Consider the following 17,882-nt stretch of genomic DNA (forward strand, 5'->3'; position numbering starts at 1 on the left):
TACCCTCTCGTCTCGTCTTTAAAGCCAAACGATAAGTCTTTGCGCATGTCTGTATTGGGGGAAGGATTTTTTTAAACATTTTTTTTCTTCACTTATATTCTTCATATTCACGTTTGCCTTAACTTTGTGGACAAAAAACTATTAGATAGGTAGATATACGAAAACAACAACAAAAAAAAAGCAAAACTCGAAAACGAACGAACTTTTAAAGTCTCCTATAAGAATTTCAGAAATACTACTTCCAAGCAAGCCTATGCAGCTAAAACTGGATTCTTTCAACGCCTGGATCGTCTGTCACAGGGCGCCGAGACGCCTCTACGGTGTCATCTTTATTCTAACGTAAGAGATAATTGCTTGATGATCGTGATTTGCGGGTCTGAGAGTCCGCTGAAGATGTCGGACATGCTGAGGATTGTATTCACGCTTGGACTGCTGTCGGGCTTCTGTTTTGCTGTCTGTGGTGGCGTCACTACAAGCAATGTTTCCACCAGGCACTGCCCGATTACTTTGAAGCCCCCTGCTCAAAAGATTGGGTAAGTTGAGATGTTAATACATTGTCATGGAGATGGATTTTTTTCCCATTCAATTCTTACTTTTTAACTCTTAGTTTCGTCATTGTAACAAATTTAAAATAATATTTATTTTCTCAACTTTTCATTATTCTATCGAGTTGCGTTATAATGCATTTTATTAAAATTTTTGAAATATTACTTCATTGAGTATCACTTTAATTACAAAAAAAACAAACTTATGCTCGTTCAAACCATAGACACAAAGATAAAGGCACATTCCTCATCCCATATGCTAGGACAAATGTGTACAAATACTCCTTCTTCCCTAGTGTTATTAGAGCATGGAATGGGTTGCCTGAGCTAGCCAGGAAAACCAGTGACTTGGCAGAATTTAATTCATTGGTTAATATGCATGACTGAATGCATGACGCGTAGGACGTAATCATCTTCTTTTTTGAAGTAACGTCTGTATTATATAAGATAAGATAAGATAAGATAGACTGTGTTAATATGTTTGTATTGCGTCATTGTTTGTTGTGAATGTTTTTGTGAGAAAGTTCTTAAAAGGATGTGACATAATGAAATAATAGTCTTCAATGTCTACTTGTATCAACACACTTTAATTGTTATGATTGATGTCTTTAGTGTCTCTGTGACAACAGAACATAGGCAATGGTTCAAGTCTAGTGTTCAATCTATGGGAGTCATGAAACATTAAAAATTACATTGTATTTCTCTTATTATCGAGTATCAGTAATATCCATTTTCCACAAGGTCGCCTCCATGCAATGGTATAAAAACAAAAAGAAAATAATCTAACTTTTATTAATATTTTAAAATATGGTAATTTGGACAAATTTGGTCGTTTGTGCAAAACATACCTTATACCGGAATAATTCGACCGTTTTAAATTAAGAACGAGTTCGGAAGGTTGTATGAAGAAGATAATAACTATTTATAATTCTAATAATAGAGCCTAATTTTTTTTAACATGCCACTTTTAGTTAATTTTTACAGGATCAATATCAATTATCCATTTATTAAAGCAATGTCAAATTTAACAGATATTTGCTCCTTGAAATAAAAGGGTCCCCCCCCCCCCAAAGCGCCCATCTTGTCAACATGTGGAGCGTAACTACTGATTTAAAAGGGAGGTTTGGGGGGGGGGGGGGGCTATTCATCCAAAAAAAAAAAAAAAAAAAGCAACCTCCGAAATATTAAAAACTTTGCTTAATACGTAATTGACCAAGGCAATTTATTTTGATTAAAATAGATGAAACTTTAAAAAGAATAAAACTAGAATCTATAAATAGTCTTATTTGTAAAGTTTTGAAGAAAAAAAATACTTTCTTAAGCTAATTATGACGAATTAATTATCGATTTCATAGTATACAAATGTATAAATACTCAGAAAGACACTAAGATAGAGGCACATTTCTTATTTCATAGGCTAGAACAAATTCGTACAAGTGCTCAATCTTCCCTAGACATTAGAGAATGGAATGGATAGCCTGAATCAGCCAGGAAAAGCAACGACTTAGCAGAGTTTAAGTCATTGATTAAATGCATGGTTAGATTAACACCTGAAATGTGTAGGACGTAATTATCTTCTTTTTTGAAGTAACGTCTGTAATTTACAAGATAAGATAAATGTAGAATTATACAAGAATTGTCCCTATAGTTGACAGTGTAGTCTTTAACAATCGATCTATGCCGGAGAGAGGTGGAAACGCATTAATTAGGTTTTATTTTAGATATACTTATTCAATATTTTTAATGGCGACACATTATCAGAATGCATTGAAATATTAATAAATTTAAATAATTTAAACACACAAAAATAAAACCGCCCCCCCCCCCAAAAGGATTCTGGGTCAATTGGGATAGACGATAACGTATAGCTTCCCCCCTCCCCAAAAGAAGAAAAAAATCTCTTTTGTTACTATCACCAAACTCTTGATTCGCTGCAGATGGTTCGAACTCGGGAACTTCACAACGAAAGTCCGAAGCGCTCACTGTTATATAGCATTTAAACTTTATTCTATTTTTAGCATAGATTTGCTCTCTGAATATAAGAGGCATGAATGTATACGCTGTGTGCTATCTACACACATCCTTTTGTTATTCTACTTAACTGCGTGATGTAAACAAAAGCAGAAAGAGAAGCGACGGGGAAAAAAAATCATGTTTAACCATTATCTTATATGACTTTTTAGCAGCCGTAACTAGATCTAGATGCTGCAGGGGAAATTATGGAAGATATGGCAGGCTCCAGCTGCGCGTTTTATATTACTGATAAGCTCTGCACTAATGCTAGGAATGTGTTAGTTTAAGGATAAAAAGTTATTCGAGAATTAAAAGTAACAAAGTGATCTATTTCTTGTACATTGAAACAATACGTTGTCATTATTTTTTACATTATATTAATTAGAACAAGAAGTCTATTTAATTATCATTTTTATATGATATTTTTTTTACCTCCCCTTGTGAGAATTATTTCTGGAAACAGATTCATCACGTCTGGACAAAATAGAAAGATTAAAAAGAAGCACGGGAAAAAATATAAGGCTAAAAAAATGGAACAATCCAATTCGATATTTAAAAAAAAAATACATAGGTCAGTGTATTATATACGCATATAATTCAATTAAAATGTTTATAGACATGTTTTGACCTACTCAGAATATATTGGATACATTCTTTACGTCACAAACATCTACTTTGTTGTAGTTGTTGTTGTTTTGTGTCTTATGTTGTAGTACAATGATTGTGTGAAATAAAATTAATATAGATTTAAAAAAAGAAAATATATTTAAAAAATAGATTATATTAAGCATATTTGTATCAATTAGTTTAGATCAGTTTTGTAATTAGATCTAGACTTAGAAAAAAAAAGCATTAATTAAAATAAAAAAAAGGAAACGATTTGAATTCGAACTCATGACTCAAGCCTTCTCGAGCCCAGGGGCGTAACTAGGGATTTGGGGGCCCGGGGGGATTGACTTCTTTGGGGGCCCCTTGCATTTTGACATTCGACATATGACATGAGATAATGTACGCAAAAAATATAAGCCCCAAATCAAATTGGTTCAGTATATCAGTAAACTTAACAAAAAGTAATCATCAAGACTCTTTTAATGAATAATACCGTTGTTTATAAGTTAAATAATGCACAAGTGACACATTTCTATTGGTAATTGTATTACTGTTTTTTGATGAAAAGTGCTCGTGCATCAATGACATCATTGAAAAAGCGATTTTCCATTTATTTCATCATACAAACAGGAAAAGTAGCACACTTTGTCACAAGCGTGTCTTCTAACAGGTGTCTTGGTTCAAGAAGAAACCCAAAGGTATCCATTTTCTTTCCAGCCTTTGGAATCTGCCCTTCATCTCCATATGAAATCTGTCCAGCACTTCTGTCGCAACACGTTTGAATTGCAGTTTTATTGACAGTCCTACATTAGAACTCAACTTCCCATCAAGTCTTTTCTTTCATATGGTTGTTTTGATTACAGGGAATCCATAGTATTCACTACCTTCTTTTGCTTTTTCGATGGATTGGGTTTTTGTCAGTTTGTCATCATTTTGCAGAAAGCATGAAAGGGTACTAATTTCTTTAGCAGATTTCCGTATATGCAGTTCAGACTTTTGTAGTTTCTTCCGAACTATATTAATTAGGCACAGGAGCTTTGACCAGAATTCAAGATAGGCAAAAAATTCGTAATTTTCCACTGCATGAAGAAGATTCTGTACTAATATTATATGGCATTACGTCATTGTTGGTTGTTTATGTTTTGTGCGAAAGCAAGAGGATTCAGAGTATACAAAAGTGGGAAAGATCCATATCTCGTTATGCTCGAGTATAGAAATACTCCGATAAGTGGACTGCCCTATTCACCATCACAACTGCTGACGAGTAGAAGACTCAGGGAATCATTCCAACTGATCCCAAACTATTGAAACCATCGGTAGCTGAAAATGCAGAGGCATTGCTCAACGAATGACAGATGAAAAGCAAAGTGAAATACGATGCAAAAGCAAGACTACCTAAAGATTATTCTGTCGGAGAGTTCGTCTAGGTCAAACATGGCAGAAAGCAGTTATCATAAAAAAAAATTCAGCACCCAGATCTTACATCATAAAGACAAACAATGGAATAACATGCAGAAGAAATCAACGCTTTTTAAATAAGAGTTTCAATGAAGACATCTCTGGGTACTATGATACCGATGGAGACATCTCTGGGTACTATGATACCGATGAAGACATCTCTGGGTACTATGATACCGATGAAGACAATGAACTGCAAACTGTTGCTACAAACGAAACAGACAGTTATAGACCAACGTCTAGAGAACTTGTTCAGTCAAGACAACCAGAAGTGAACGAATTGTTAAAGTTCCTAGTAGACAGTGCCGGTCGCAGTGGGCGCCGCGCTTTCATAGACCTCGCGCTAATTCCAAGTGTACGTTATTAAATTAAACAATTATAACGTATATGAAATAACAGGGTTTTCGCGACCTCCTGATTTTTCAGGGCCTCCAGGAAATCTCATGAAAAGGCAAAATATAACATAAAGTCCTGAACTTTTTTTGAATTTATTCAAATCTCCTGAAGAATAAACGAAATTGACGTTTTGGGGTGCCAATAAATAAAAAGTGGCATTGCGAGCTTTCATTTGATAAAAATTTATTGCAAAGACGAAAGTAGGCCTATTTTCTAATTCAGAAAATAATAATTTTGACATTATGCTTATCCCTACCCAGACTAGGCCCCGCGCGATCCGTTTCGCAAAGGGCCCCGCAAATGCTAGGGCCGGCCCTGCTAGTAGATATCACTATTAAGAACTTTAAAAGGAAGGGTGTGATAATAACTTCAATAGGAAGGATTTATTTATATTATATGATATTACGTCATTATTTTTTGTTTATGTTTTGTGCGAAAGCAAAAGGATTAGATCATTAGATGTAAATAAAAAGAGAGAGTTTCCATTGGATTGAGGAAAGATGAATAAAGGGGTAATAACTCGAGTGTGAAGTTTAATTCTGAAATTATAGACGCCAAACCCGAATAATGGACATTTTTAACATTGTTAAGAATAACTTTTAGTTATACTCGATTCTGTAAATTTTGCTTCAAGGTTAATTAGTGTAGCCATAAAATACTCGACATTTAGATCTATTATTAGTAAAGGTAACAAGATACCTGGAATTCGCTGTATATCATGCAGTTTTATTCGTGGCAACAAAGTTTAAAACGGATGGTACCATACCCCATCTTTAAAAACTGATCTCTGCGGCAAAAATATTTTGAAAATATCTAGGTTTAGTCTTTGTGATAAATTTAATCCATAAATGTTGATTTAAAAAAAGACACACGTTGACACTATTTGTCAATCAAATATATTAATTTATGTATTTACAAATAAATTTCGGACACCCATTTGGGGGACCCCCTAGGTGGGGGCCCGGGGGGATTTTAAAATTCTCCCCCCCATCCCCCCCTTAGTTACGCCACTGCTCGAGCCTACACGGTAACCACTCTGCTAGCGGAGAGCCTATGAACATGGAAGATTGTTTCTATAGTCTCGTCTTATTTTTCATGTTGTGTTCACTGAGACGATCTATAAAGGGGACTAAATCAGCTTAGACCACCACTTCAGTCAAGTACAAATTCTTTCCCTTGTTTGCGACACCATATAAAATAATTAATTACAAATAGCTAATTAACTAATCGGTATTTTTTAAAATTGATTCTTGTGTTGTCAGGTAAAAGAAATAATTGTAAAAAAAATCAGCTTGGGTGTGGGAGAAATGACGTGTACAAACTTTTTCGCATAGACAGACAAAGTTAGTTGATATATGCTTTGTAAGAATAGGTGACATCAATGGCTAAACATGGCATTTTAAACGGAAGGGGGAGGGCGAAGGGAGATTTTTCATTAACAAGTAGTAATAGTTAAACTTAGCAGAGTCTCCAGCATTAATCCAACCTATTGACCAGTGTCCAATCTCAGTGTATTGACAAAAGATGTGGCGAGACGTGAGATGTCTGGAAGGATATATTGGAGTTCATTGCACTTGGCGAGATTGAAAGAGAGTATCATTAACTTGTCACAATCCACTACACTGTTCTTCAAAGTGGTCGTTTTCTCAATGATTAACACCACCTCTACAGCTATGATACAGGGAAGAAAATTGGATGGATCTCTGCGTAGTGCTCGACATTCGGTCTCTCTAGCTCCGAGTGCCTTAAGATTTGAGCTTCAAAAATTTTATTTTTTAGGATATATCTACATCTAGATATATAAATCTAGATGTCATTGATCTAGCTCAGTTCGCTGTTCATTCAGACCAGTGGATGGGAACCTTATCGTCTGCCCTTGAGTCTCATAAGACGTAGCCTGTAGTTTCGACTCTTATAAAAATCAACAAACTATCATATTCATACATCGCTTTTTGAATCAAACTCAGTCTCATTGGTCACTCACATAATTTTATACCATTCTAGCATATACTCCCTGGCCTAGACAAATTATCTCCAGACCATGAAAGCAGTAGTACTGGTTTATGTTTCTGAAAACATGGTAGACTAGCAATAAAATGTGATGCACTTTATCAATGACAGATGATACATTATATGTCGCCGACTAATAACAATTCCTAAGTTCCTTTACTGCTTGCCAATGATTTTACTAGATGGCTTACAACTATGTGTAATCATAAGGACCTCAACACACTTTCCAACTCTGGATTCGTGTCTGAGGTTTTAAACACGATTTTAAAATTTCACTTTAAAATCGAGAAAAATAGAAATACATACTCGAAGATTTAAAACATTTTAAACTAATAACTAACCACTAAACTGAAAATTGCTTACGAATTATAGAAACTAGGAGCTTTAAAGTAAACAAGAGTGAAGTGCAAGCAAAATAAAAAAAAAAAACTTAAAAAAACAAACTTATATTAATGTGTATCAATTAGTTTGGATCAGTCATGTAATTGAATTTGTAATAGATCTAGACTAACAATGATAAATCTGTGCGATTAGAGCGGTTTTTTTTACCAATTGTTTTTGTTTAACGCAATTTCATGCTTTTGACGTTCTCTATACGCTATAACCCTATCACTTGTCTGGACCAGTTGGAAACGGGGAGAAAGAATGGGGTATCTGGGTGATCGCTTTTTAAATGTATTTAAAAAAAAAAGAAACGATTTGAATTCGAACTTGTGGGCTAAAGCTTTCTCAGGCTTCTCAAGCCAAAGCGATAACCACTGTGCTAGCGAAGAGTCTTTGAACATGGAAAAGTAAATAGTTAAAAACTGTTTCTATTTCACGTTTGTGTTCCTAAGTCTTAGAGACAGCCTAATAAAAGGGGATTAATACAGCTTATACCAACACTTCAGTGAAGTGCTATTTCTTTCCCTTGTTTGAGATACCAAACGAAGTAATTTATTACCCATAGTTAATTAACTTAATGGTTGATTTTTTTTTAAATCGATTATTGGGTAGAGAAATATTTGTGCAAATTTTCAGCTTGATCCGAAATTGGGTGTCGGAGAAATAGCATATACAAGCTTTTGGCCTGGCAGACAGAAAGACAGACATGATAAAAATAAAAGCAGAGGCGGAAGTGCCTTGGGCATTAGATGAACTCTCGTGAAAAATAGTAACAGGCATTTACAATTAACTTTAAACACACAGCATTCATTCGTATCAAATCATTTCACTTATTCTGATTTATTCATAGATCTATATACCTGTAAAGTTTCAGCTTATTGTTGTGTGCTCTATATTTAGACTATACATTTTCGTCTTGTTGTCACTGTGAATATATACACGCTAACAAAAATAATCTTTCTATTAGGGAAGTGTAAGATATAGGAGTGTCGGTCTAGAACCTTAGAACATGGTAATTTTAAGTCGTCTGGAAGAATTAATAGTTTACTTGATTGGTTGATTTAAATTGATGGATTGGTCTATTTATTAAAATGAAAGAAGAGAGAGCAAGAATTAAAGGCAGAGACAGAGATAGAGAGAACGGATAAACTTAAGGAATAGAGAGACAGAGACAGAAGTAGAGAGAGAACAAGAGAGTAAGTGAGATAAAGGAACCAAAATAAAGATGGAGAGAGATAGAGGCGCATACGGGAAGGGGGGCATTAAACATAGAGAGGCAGAATGATAGGCATTGAAATAGATAGGCAGAGACAGAAAGAACAATACAGATATGCAGAGGCATTGAGGCAGAAAGAGGCAGAGAGAGAGATGTAATGTTGGCCTCCTCCAGTCGTAGAACGACTATGGTTCTTCTCGAACAAGCGAGATGAAAGCCTGGGCATTGTTTTTGGTCGTAACGATGCGGCCCACACAGCAGAGAAACTATCAGAAATAATAATTCGACTTAGGTCCTCCTGCGCCGTTTGGCGCACAAAGTGACAAGCTTTTTTTTTTACAAAGATTGGTCATAGGCCACTATAATACGGCCTCTTTATACAGAGATTGGTCATAAGCGGCTAATACCGCCTCTTTTTACAGAGATTGGTCATAGGCGACTAGTACAGCCTCTTCCCAGACGAAGCCCATGGATTTTCGGTCTTCTAAGAAGATACGACGCCGTACGTGGGGGTTGAAGACAGACAGGATCACTCAGACTGAAGATGAAAAGAGATAGAAAGAAAAGGAAAGGAAGAATGAAATAGTTGCCATTAGAATCAGTTACAAATAGACATTCAGATAGAAAGACAGAAGGGGGGGGGAGGAAATTAATCTTATAGACCCCGGTACATTCATAATCTAATTATCTATTTTAATTTGAGTCTGAAATAGAAATTTGAAAAGAGAGAGAGAGAGAGAGAGAGAGACAGAAATGTCTCAAATGTCACAGCAATATGACAGCAAATATTGGATTACCGATGACAGATCTTCGCCCCCCCCAGCCTACGTTTCATCCTTATCATTCAAGTCCCCCCCCCCACCATCCTTCCCTCCCAGCCACGCAACGAAGCAATCCCCTTCTTCGTCAGACATTCTTGAAGTGATCGGACCTGTCAGCGAGTGACTAGCTTATGTCCACTTAAGTGTGACTGACCAGTTGACTGCTCAGTACCAACTCTTTTCAGAGTTATTGTTATTTCTGTACTACGCTGGTGACTATTTATACGCCATGGTGGGTTCTCAAATGATTCCATTCGAGTGCAAACGTCGAAGGTTACTCTACACTTTACGTAAGCAGAAATCAAATCATGATGAGAATCATCTGCTCTTTGTTTTGATTCTTCATGCTACAGTCATCTTTAAAAGCAACAAAATACAATAAGAACAAAGAAGAGACCGTAATCTTATTTTCTTATATGGGGAAATGTGGGGGTGCAATAATGGAACCTAAAGAAATATGCAAGGGAAAAAAAAAAGGAAAATTCTGAGAGAATTTAACTAAACAGGCAAAATAAACAATCTCAAAGTAAATAGGCCAAATAATCAAAATATGCCAAATAAATAATCTCAAAGTAAATAGGCCAAATAAACAATCTCAAAGTAAATAGGCCAAATAAACAATCTCAAAGTAAATAGGCCAAATAAACAGCCTCAAAGTAAATAGGCCAAATAAACAATCTCAAAGTAAATAGGCCAAATAAACAATCTCAAAGTAAAGAGCCTTAAATGCCTTCGATAGAGCACTCAGGTGTCAGAGCCATACCAAATTGTTGTGTCACAATAGTGTTCAATGAAAGATAACCTAAGCTTCAAATTTTAGAGGAGGGGCAGATAGTGCTTCGCGATTTTTCAGTACGCTAAGTCATAGCTAATAATAATAAGGCTTGTCTTCGAGTCCGAAAATTAGTGAGGAATGCAGTATTTCACGTGGCTGCGCAGCCCCAGCTGTGACCTACTTTTTTTTTGCCACATCTAGGGCAAGCGTCATCGCTAATACGACTAAACTAAAATCTGCTATTGCTTTTCCATCATCTTAGGGGTGAAAATTCTTCACTAGAGTCATTTCTCTTGCAAAGGGACCACTTATGTCATTGTTGCGTATTACGTCACACGAAGAGTGTTCTATATTCCGGCTAAAGATGTGTTAGCGTGCTTATAAACTTTCTTCATTAAATGAACATTCGAAATACCTTCGTAGGACGGAAACAGAACCTGTTACTCCCTCTCGAAATGTCGTTCATTGTTGCTCTAAGTATCTCTAAGTTAATTATATATATATATTCTTTCTAATTCCTATTCAAATATCAACAAACATAAAATGGGCTGTTGATAGTTAGTACCCATGCATAGTTAGAAAGACTTGTACAGTCCATGAATAAAAAAAAAAAGGTATCTCCTAAACAATCAAAGCACTGACTAGTCATGACATGTCAGAGATATGAAGCAATCAGAGAACCAATCTCCGCCCCCACCCCCCAATCCCCCCACGCATTAACTAGCTATCATCTCCAAGCACCTCTGCATTATTCAGAGACACCCCCCGCCCCCCCCCCCCCACCAACACTATTGTTCGCCTGCTACTAAGTGACAAAGCGAAACAAGGAGGTGGCTGAGGTAGAGATGATTAGCTTCATTCTCCCCTTGACAACGCTTTCCGAGTGTATCTTCTCCTCTGCTAACTTATTTTCCCAGGAATCTGGTTCCGGAACAATACTTGGTATCACCAGCTCCCTCACCCACTCTCAATAATACCTTAATACCCCCTCACCTTTTTGTTAGTATTAGACCTACACGTTTCTTTCCTGGTTTTCTTGGATTCTGTTTCATAGTAAGTGTGTGGGGGAGGGAGGGATTAAGGTAGCGAAAAAAAACAAAAAAACAGGAATTTCATAACTGAAGTAGTACTGGGAGACTCTCCCGTGTCTTTTCTATGATACTGTACTATAAATTTAGAACAAATCTGTATTGTCGTTTCAGCTGAGCATTAACAATGAATGCTTCAGCATTCTTATAGGATATGCCAGAAGAGTGGCTAGTAGGAGGGTCGGGGTGAGGTTCGCACCGCGTGAAACCATTAGAGGCTGACGCAAAGTTGAAAAAAAAATGCACACAGCTTTTTAATTTTTTTTTTAACAAGTCTGTCTGTCTGTCTGTCTGGTGAACATTTTGAGTAAGTTAGTTCTCCCATGCCTATCCTCGGATCAAGTTGAAGCTGTACACACTTAATTGTTGTACCTAACAAAATATGAATCAATGAAAAAGATTTAAAGAAGTATCCAATTAAATATCGGTAATTAATTATTTTGTTTGATATCGAAAAATGGAAATAACTTATTGTTGTAAACCTGGTGGTGACACAGATGGGGGTAGTGCTGTGTGTGTTTTTAGCTTACCCAAATCGCCCCAGTCCAGCGCAGGACGAGCGGTCAACTGTGACCAGTGACAGTACACGCCAGTTCGGTAACGACCTGTGTGTAAATATTACGCACGCAAGTCGCGGCGATTGTGATCATTCTGAGTGGTCAAGAACGTTCCATCCGATTCTAGAAGGCCAGTAGAGACACTATATAAGAGCGAGTGTGTCTGAACGACTGAACGTTACCTCGCAATGTGACCAGTACGAGGCGAAGTTAGAGACAGCACGGTGTGTGAAGTCAGGCGGAGCAAGGCTAGGTTTTTGGACAGTTAATGTGATATTGTTGCCAACTGTACAGTGTTGTAATGTATTTGAAATTAAATTGCTACTGTTACTTTGGAGCCCTGAGTTGTGAGATTCTTTAAGTTCGTTGTGTCGTGTGGTGCAGTTTGAAGAGAGCCAGGATAGTAGAGGAGAGATCGTAACGTTATGAAATATATAGCTGTAAATAAGACGTTCTTCCAATTAGATTTTTTTTTAAAAGTATTTTTATTCTATTTTGCTTGTTTTGTCTGCAATAATTTTATTAAGACAACGTGTGTATGGTAGACGCTAGGATAATTAATTTATGAAACTCAGATTCAGTGGCATGAAAAACTCTTGGCGTTAGTGAACTATAGGTGAGGTTGCTCAAATGTAACTTTTTTTTTTAAAGTCTAGAGTGCGTCACAAGAAAAAAGCCGAGAAACAGTTCACTAAAAATTACACTCAACATTGCACTAAACATTGCACTTAACATAATCATCTTATTAATATAAAATGTGCATTGTAGACGCTGGGAGAATTAATTCAAGAGATTCAAATGCATGACACATTGCACTAAGCATTGCACCAAACATTGCACTAAACAAAAAAAAAAGCTAGACATAATATTGCACTAAACATTGTACTACACAAAAAAAAGCTAAACATAATATTGCACTAAACATTGCAATAAACATACCACTGACCAGCACTTTCAGTTCTGTAAGCACACATGATTTCAACACCGCTTTAGGGCGAATAGCGTTTTTTTTTATTCTCATTCAAATTTTTTTTTTAATGAAGCGTCTCTTAATTAACAGTAGTCTACCAACCAATGAACGTAAATTAGTTCCATAAATGCTTTCATTTGCTAAACTAGAAGATGATAGAAATCATAATTAACGATAAATTGTTCTGGGAAGTGCATTAAATGATCGTGTGGTTTGTGTGTTTGTGTGTGTGTGGGGGGGGGGGGGGGAAGGTGAGGTGATTGGATGACACCATGGTCTTTTCGCCTCAGGCAGAGAGGCCTGACTCCTATCGCATCCCCCCGCTGATCAACGCTAATACTCAAGCCTCGTTCCTCGGCTTACACCTCCGTGAAACAAGCAGAAGGCTCGGGTTCAAACCCTATTTGCCCACTCTTCGATTCTGTCTTAGAGTAGTGTCAATATCTGAACCACTTTAAAAACAACGAAACCAAACTTTTATTTTGATACCTTTTGTACTTTTCAAGAAATGATTATGAAATAAGAGAAGCGTTTCAATCGCAAACCATAACCGCGGTTAAATGGGAAGCAACTCTTGGACACTTTTGGCTTTCATCGAACTTGTGAAAAAAAAAAGTTAACCCTTAAAGCCCGCGACTGTCATCTTCTGTCTCATCGAAAATTCATCCGTCAGCAATAAATCTCTTTGCGTCGAGCGACACTCTCTCTCATTCTCCCCCTCTCTCTCTCTCTCTCTCTCATTCTCTCTTCCCTCTCTCTCTCTCTTCGACCAAGAAACAACAATAAAAAAAACGATGAGGGAAAAATGATTTCCTCTTTAAAAGAGTTCCCTTTCTCTCATAGGAAATTTCATAGCACTTTCTATTTTCTATTATCAATTTTTTTTATTATGTTAATGTCTGTAATATTTTTGAGGAGGGGGGGGGAGTGTGTCCATTTTATTAAGTTAGTAATGGGGGGGGGGCGAGGGGCTGGGAAAAAAAATAGGGAGGTCCATATGTGTTAATTAGAAAAAAAACTTCTAAGCTCATTATTGAATTAGGCTTCAAGGATAAGCCGGCACGATAAGCCGGGATACTATTTCCATAATAATGAAAAATTTGAAAACCACGTATGACTGTATAAAAAGTGAATGACTTACTTAAGTCAACTAACCTAGAGATAATCACGCTACTGTCATACCCTATTATCTCCCTTTTTTCTCGCTTATTATTATTTTTTTCTTTTCTTTTTTTTTTATTATTTATATTTTTATTCTTTATTTATGTATTTTTGACAAATGAATGTTTTCATTAGATACCAAACTTAACTAATCGTTCAGTCAAATTTTCGAAATTACCCTTCTCTTGACTATTTCATATGTGTTTACCTTAATGCTTTAAATCTTTATTCAACTATTACTCCACCATATGCTATATTATTTCGGATTGGGTAAAACAAAATGACGCTTAATGAGGAGTCTCCTGCGGCACTCCAAAGGGCTATAGTATAAAAAGCATAGCGATAAAAAATATTTATAAGAATAATTATGGTGTTAAACGGTGGCAGAGCGATTGGTTTCCGAACCTAGGGTTCTGAGTTCCAATCTCGGTGAAGACTGGGATTTTTAATTTCGGGACTTTAAAGGCGCCCCTTACTCCACCCAACCCTAATAGGTACCTGACTTTAGCTGAGGAAACCAAAGGCGGTTGGAGGTTGTGTCAGACTTGTTAACCGTTGTCCGAAGAAACAGTTGACCATCTGCCCTATAGATCTGAAAGGGGACTTAGATTTGTTTTAAATGTACTAACTACTTTTAATGAGAGAGCTTAGATTTGTTTAGAATGTAATCTGTAATGACTATTTTTAATAATGTATGATAATATTCAACTAGGTGCATATAAGAACTAACATAATTATTTATAAATTAATAATTTTCTCATTTTAGCTGGTTCTAGACGACAACTAGACCGCTGTTGTGAATGCGATTTAGTTGATATTGTGTTTACAAAGTGATATGTAAAATGGCTAACCCCCTATGGCCTCCTACGAGTAAGTGTGTAACACAAACTCCCTATTCATTAACCTATTTATACGCCATATCTTATAAATCGCTTACGTTGTCCACAGGGTGAAACCGGTCCTAAGCAAGGAAGAGACGGCCCTGTTGATGCTTGTGGGCTTTGGAGGGTTCTCCATCATTCTGGCCCTGGTCCACAACAGCATCCGCAAGTACGTCTTCCACGACGAGCACAACCTGGACACCACGTTCGACGCCGGCGGCAATGTCAGCATGTCGCTGACGGCTGTCACCGTGGCCTCGCAGCTGTTCTGGCCAGGGGACATCCTGCACAGCGCCACGCTGTCAACAAAGGTAGGTCAACTGCTGCCACTCTCTCATCGAGTGTCCAGTGAATTATTGATAACCCACCATCTGTATGTGCCCAATTTTAATATTACTAACTTTGTAACTGTAGTGTATACTAAATAGGTTTAATGCCCAAGGTTTATGTTTCTTGTTAATGTTCACTTGGGCTCAAGCAGTTCAGGTTGTAATTCGTGATATTAACGTCTTGTGAATAAACCACCAGTTTTTTTTCTATGCTGGGTTTTTTACTTAAAATCTTGATTTTTTTTTCACTAATTATTTCGCTAAATCTGTCGTATAAACTCGCCTAGCAGCATTCACACAAATTGTGCGACGTTAATTGATGTAATTCAATGTATGGAAAGGGGGGGGGGGGGTTTCCCTTACGTAAATTTGTAAGTACGAGGGGAAGGGAAAGGTCATACAGATACTGACAGAAGATGTTTATAGTATGGAGCGAGACCATTCATTACAGAAGGCCTCAACACTGACATGCTACGTCGTACAGACCCGTGACGTGGCAACGAGCTATTGGTCTAAACTGCCATAAGGTTGTGACGTTGCGGGTCATTATTTAAGCCGTCTTTAACTATTGGTCTCGATTGTAGCGGTAGAGCCAGACTGGTTGTAAGGTACCCATTCCTCCCCCACCTCCCACCCCCCGCTTTGTGCGTCCTAACTATTCTTATAGAAACTTATATTTGTGAAGCATTACACTGTAAACAATGAGTCCATCCATCCAGTGGAGCCGACTAACGGCTATGAAACTGACATTTTTTTTCCTAGACGCTCCTTTCCCGACTTATCAACGGCCCCCACCCACCCCCTCCCTCTTCCCTCTTATTTCCCAAGCTTCCCTGATGATGATGAGTCGTAGGGGGAGGATGACGTGAAAGTCTAGAGGCGATTTGTGACGTCATTGATGACGTCGGACAAATGCTAAGAGGCTGAAGAGTGATTTCAGAAACCTAATTCGGAGGGGTAGGGTTGGGTGGAGGTAGGGGTTGGGATTGTAAATTACCCAGAGTCTTACCGGGGCCCACTGCTCATCGAGAATGTGGTCCCACCTATTTATATAACTCACACCAGCTCTGCCTCGTTACTGCTTCATTGACTCTTACTTCTCATATGGTCACACACAATACTAGCATCGTCCAACTCTCCCCCCTTTCCGAGAAATAAAAATATAGGCCTATTTTTACATTGAATAAAATGTTTCTTTGCTCAATGTGTTTAAACACTATAGTAATATCTGACCTCTATGATGATACGTGACAGTGTAGGTCTGATAATTAAGGAAATAGTTTATTGTGAAATTTTCGTATATTATAGTAATACTTATTCGCTAAACAGGTCTTGAGTCTTGAACCAGTTTTCTCGCGTTTTTTTTCCACATCAGAAATGAAAATGTCCTGACCCAAGCCTTCTATAGGACCCAGAAGCGCTCAAGGATCTCGTAATAAATATGCCAGGATTCGAAACTAGGAACACTGGTTCGGAATCGGCGCGTTTTACCTCTTGGCCATTGATTTCATTTGTGTGGAGCATATTTGGATAGATATACCCCAGGGATGATATTCCTACGTTTTAGTAACTTTTTGTATAGTTTCTGTTTTAGTATACATAACTGAGCAGTGTGTGATTGGTAATCTGTACATTACGTCTAAGACTTTACATAATGAACATCTGTACAACTATTCTACTACCAAATTAGAGATGTACATACACAGATAGATCTTGAAAATTGTTTGAATGGTTCGACAATAAAAACAAGAGGAGTTGTTTTTTTTTACATGTTTCTTATGTTTCGCCTGATTTGAAGAATTGTGACATTCTAGTCAGTTGAGTAGCACTTCTTGTCGGTTTCACTGGTTGACTCAATGTAAAGGCGTAGTTAGCGAAACGTGCGATCGGGGCAAGGTACTTTAGTGCCCCCCCCCCACCCATTTTCCTTGAACATCACATAGAAATATAGGCTGCGTGTGGCACCAGGGGCATCGTGCCCCCTTTGCCCCCCCCCCCCCTTTTCACTACGCCTCTGACCCAATGACTCATTTTGTTTTCCGCGTAATGGTAGCTGACGGGGGTTGAACCCGGGACTAACAAGACGACAGTCTAGAGAGCATAAAACACGATCAGAAAACCATACGCTAAATGTAAATTGAGGAGCCCCAGCCAGGCGCAGGGCCCAATTTTTAAGCAATCTTTCAAATCAGCCATAAGTCGGCCCTGCTTCCACTTATATCTTAAAAAATTCATTGCGATTTGAATAAGTTAATACTCATAAAAAATAATAAGTTAAAAACAGTAATGTATTTGTATAAAGTTGTTGCCTTACTGCTCGCCTTCAAGGGACACACATGGACCGCGAGCCACCGCTTTACTCAGTAGAGTTCCATTATATTTTTTTTGCAAGGCTTAGTAGACAGGGCAGCGAAGTCCTGGACAGGGATTACTTTTCACAAGGGTCATCCTTCCCCATCTCTGCCCACTATCCGCCGCAGCCCCTTAACACCCAGACCCATCATGTGACTAGTACGTCTGTACCACCAGGGTCCGGCTGATCGCTTCCAAGTCAGACCGTGTCACGAAAGTGGTTAATTTGAGAGAGAAAAGAACGACCATATTGCCACGGTTGTCAGGCCTGCAGCTTTCATCAGATCGCTTATAATAAAGAGAAAAAAAGTCGGCCT

The 17,882-nt window shown here is 37.6% G+C and overlaps 1 protein-coding gene across 1 annotated transcript in view; it reads left to right on the forward strand.

The window, feature by feature from the left end:
* LOC106053386 (uncharacterized) overlaps positions 1-17,882 on the forward strand; it is a 60,644-nt gene continuing 42,762 nt past the window's right edge. Inside the window, exons 1-2 of the mRNA XM_056038786.1 lie at positions 1-533; positions 14,952-15,195. Coding sequence (XP_055894761.1) covers positions 358-533; positions 14,952-15,195 — 420 coding nt within the window. The 5' untranslated portion in view covers positions 1-357. The remainder of the gene's footprint in view (positions 534-14,951; positions 15,196-17,882) is intronic.

Source organism: Biomphalaria glabrata, chromosome 8 (genome assembly GCF_947242115.1).
Source record: "Biomphalaria glabrata chromosome 8, xgBioGlab47.1, whole genome shotgun sequence".
NCBI classification, from domain to species: domain Eukaryota; kingdom Metazoa; phylum Mollusca; class Gastropoda; family Planorbidae; genus Biomphalaria; species Biomphalaria glabrata.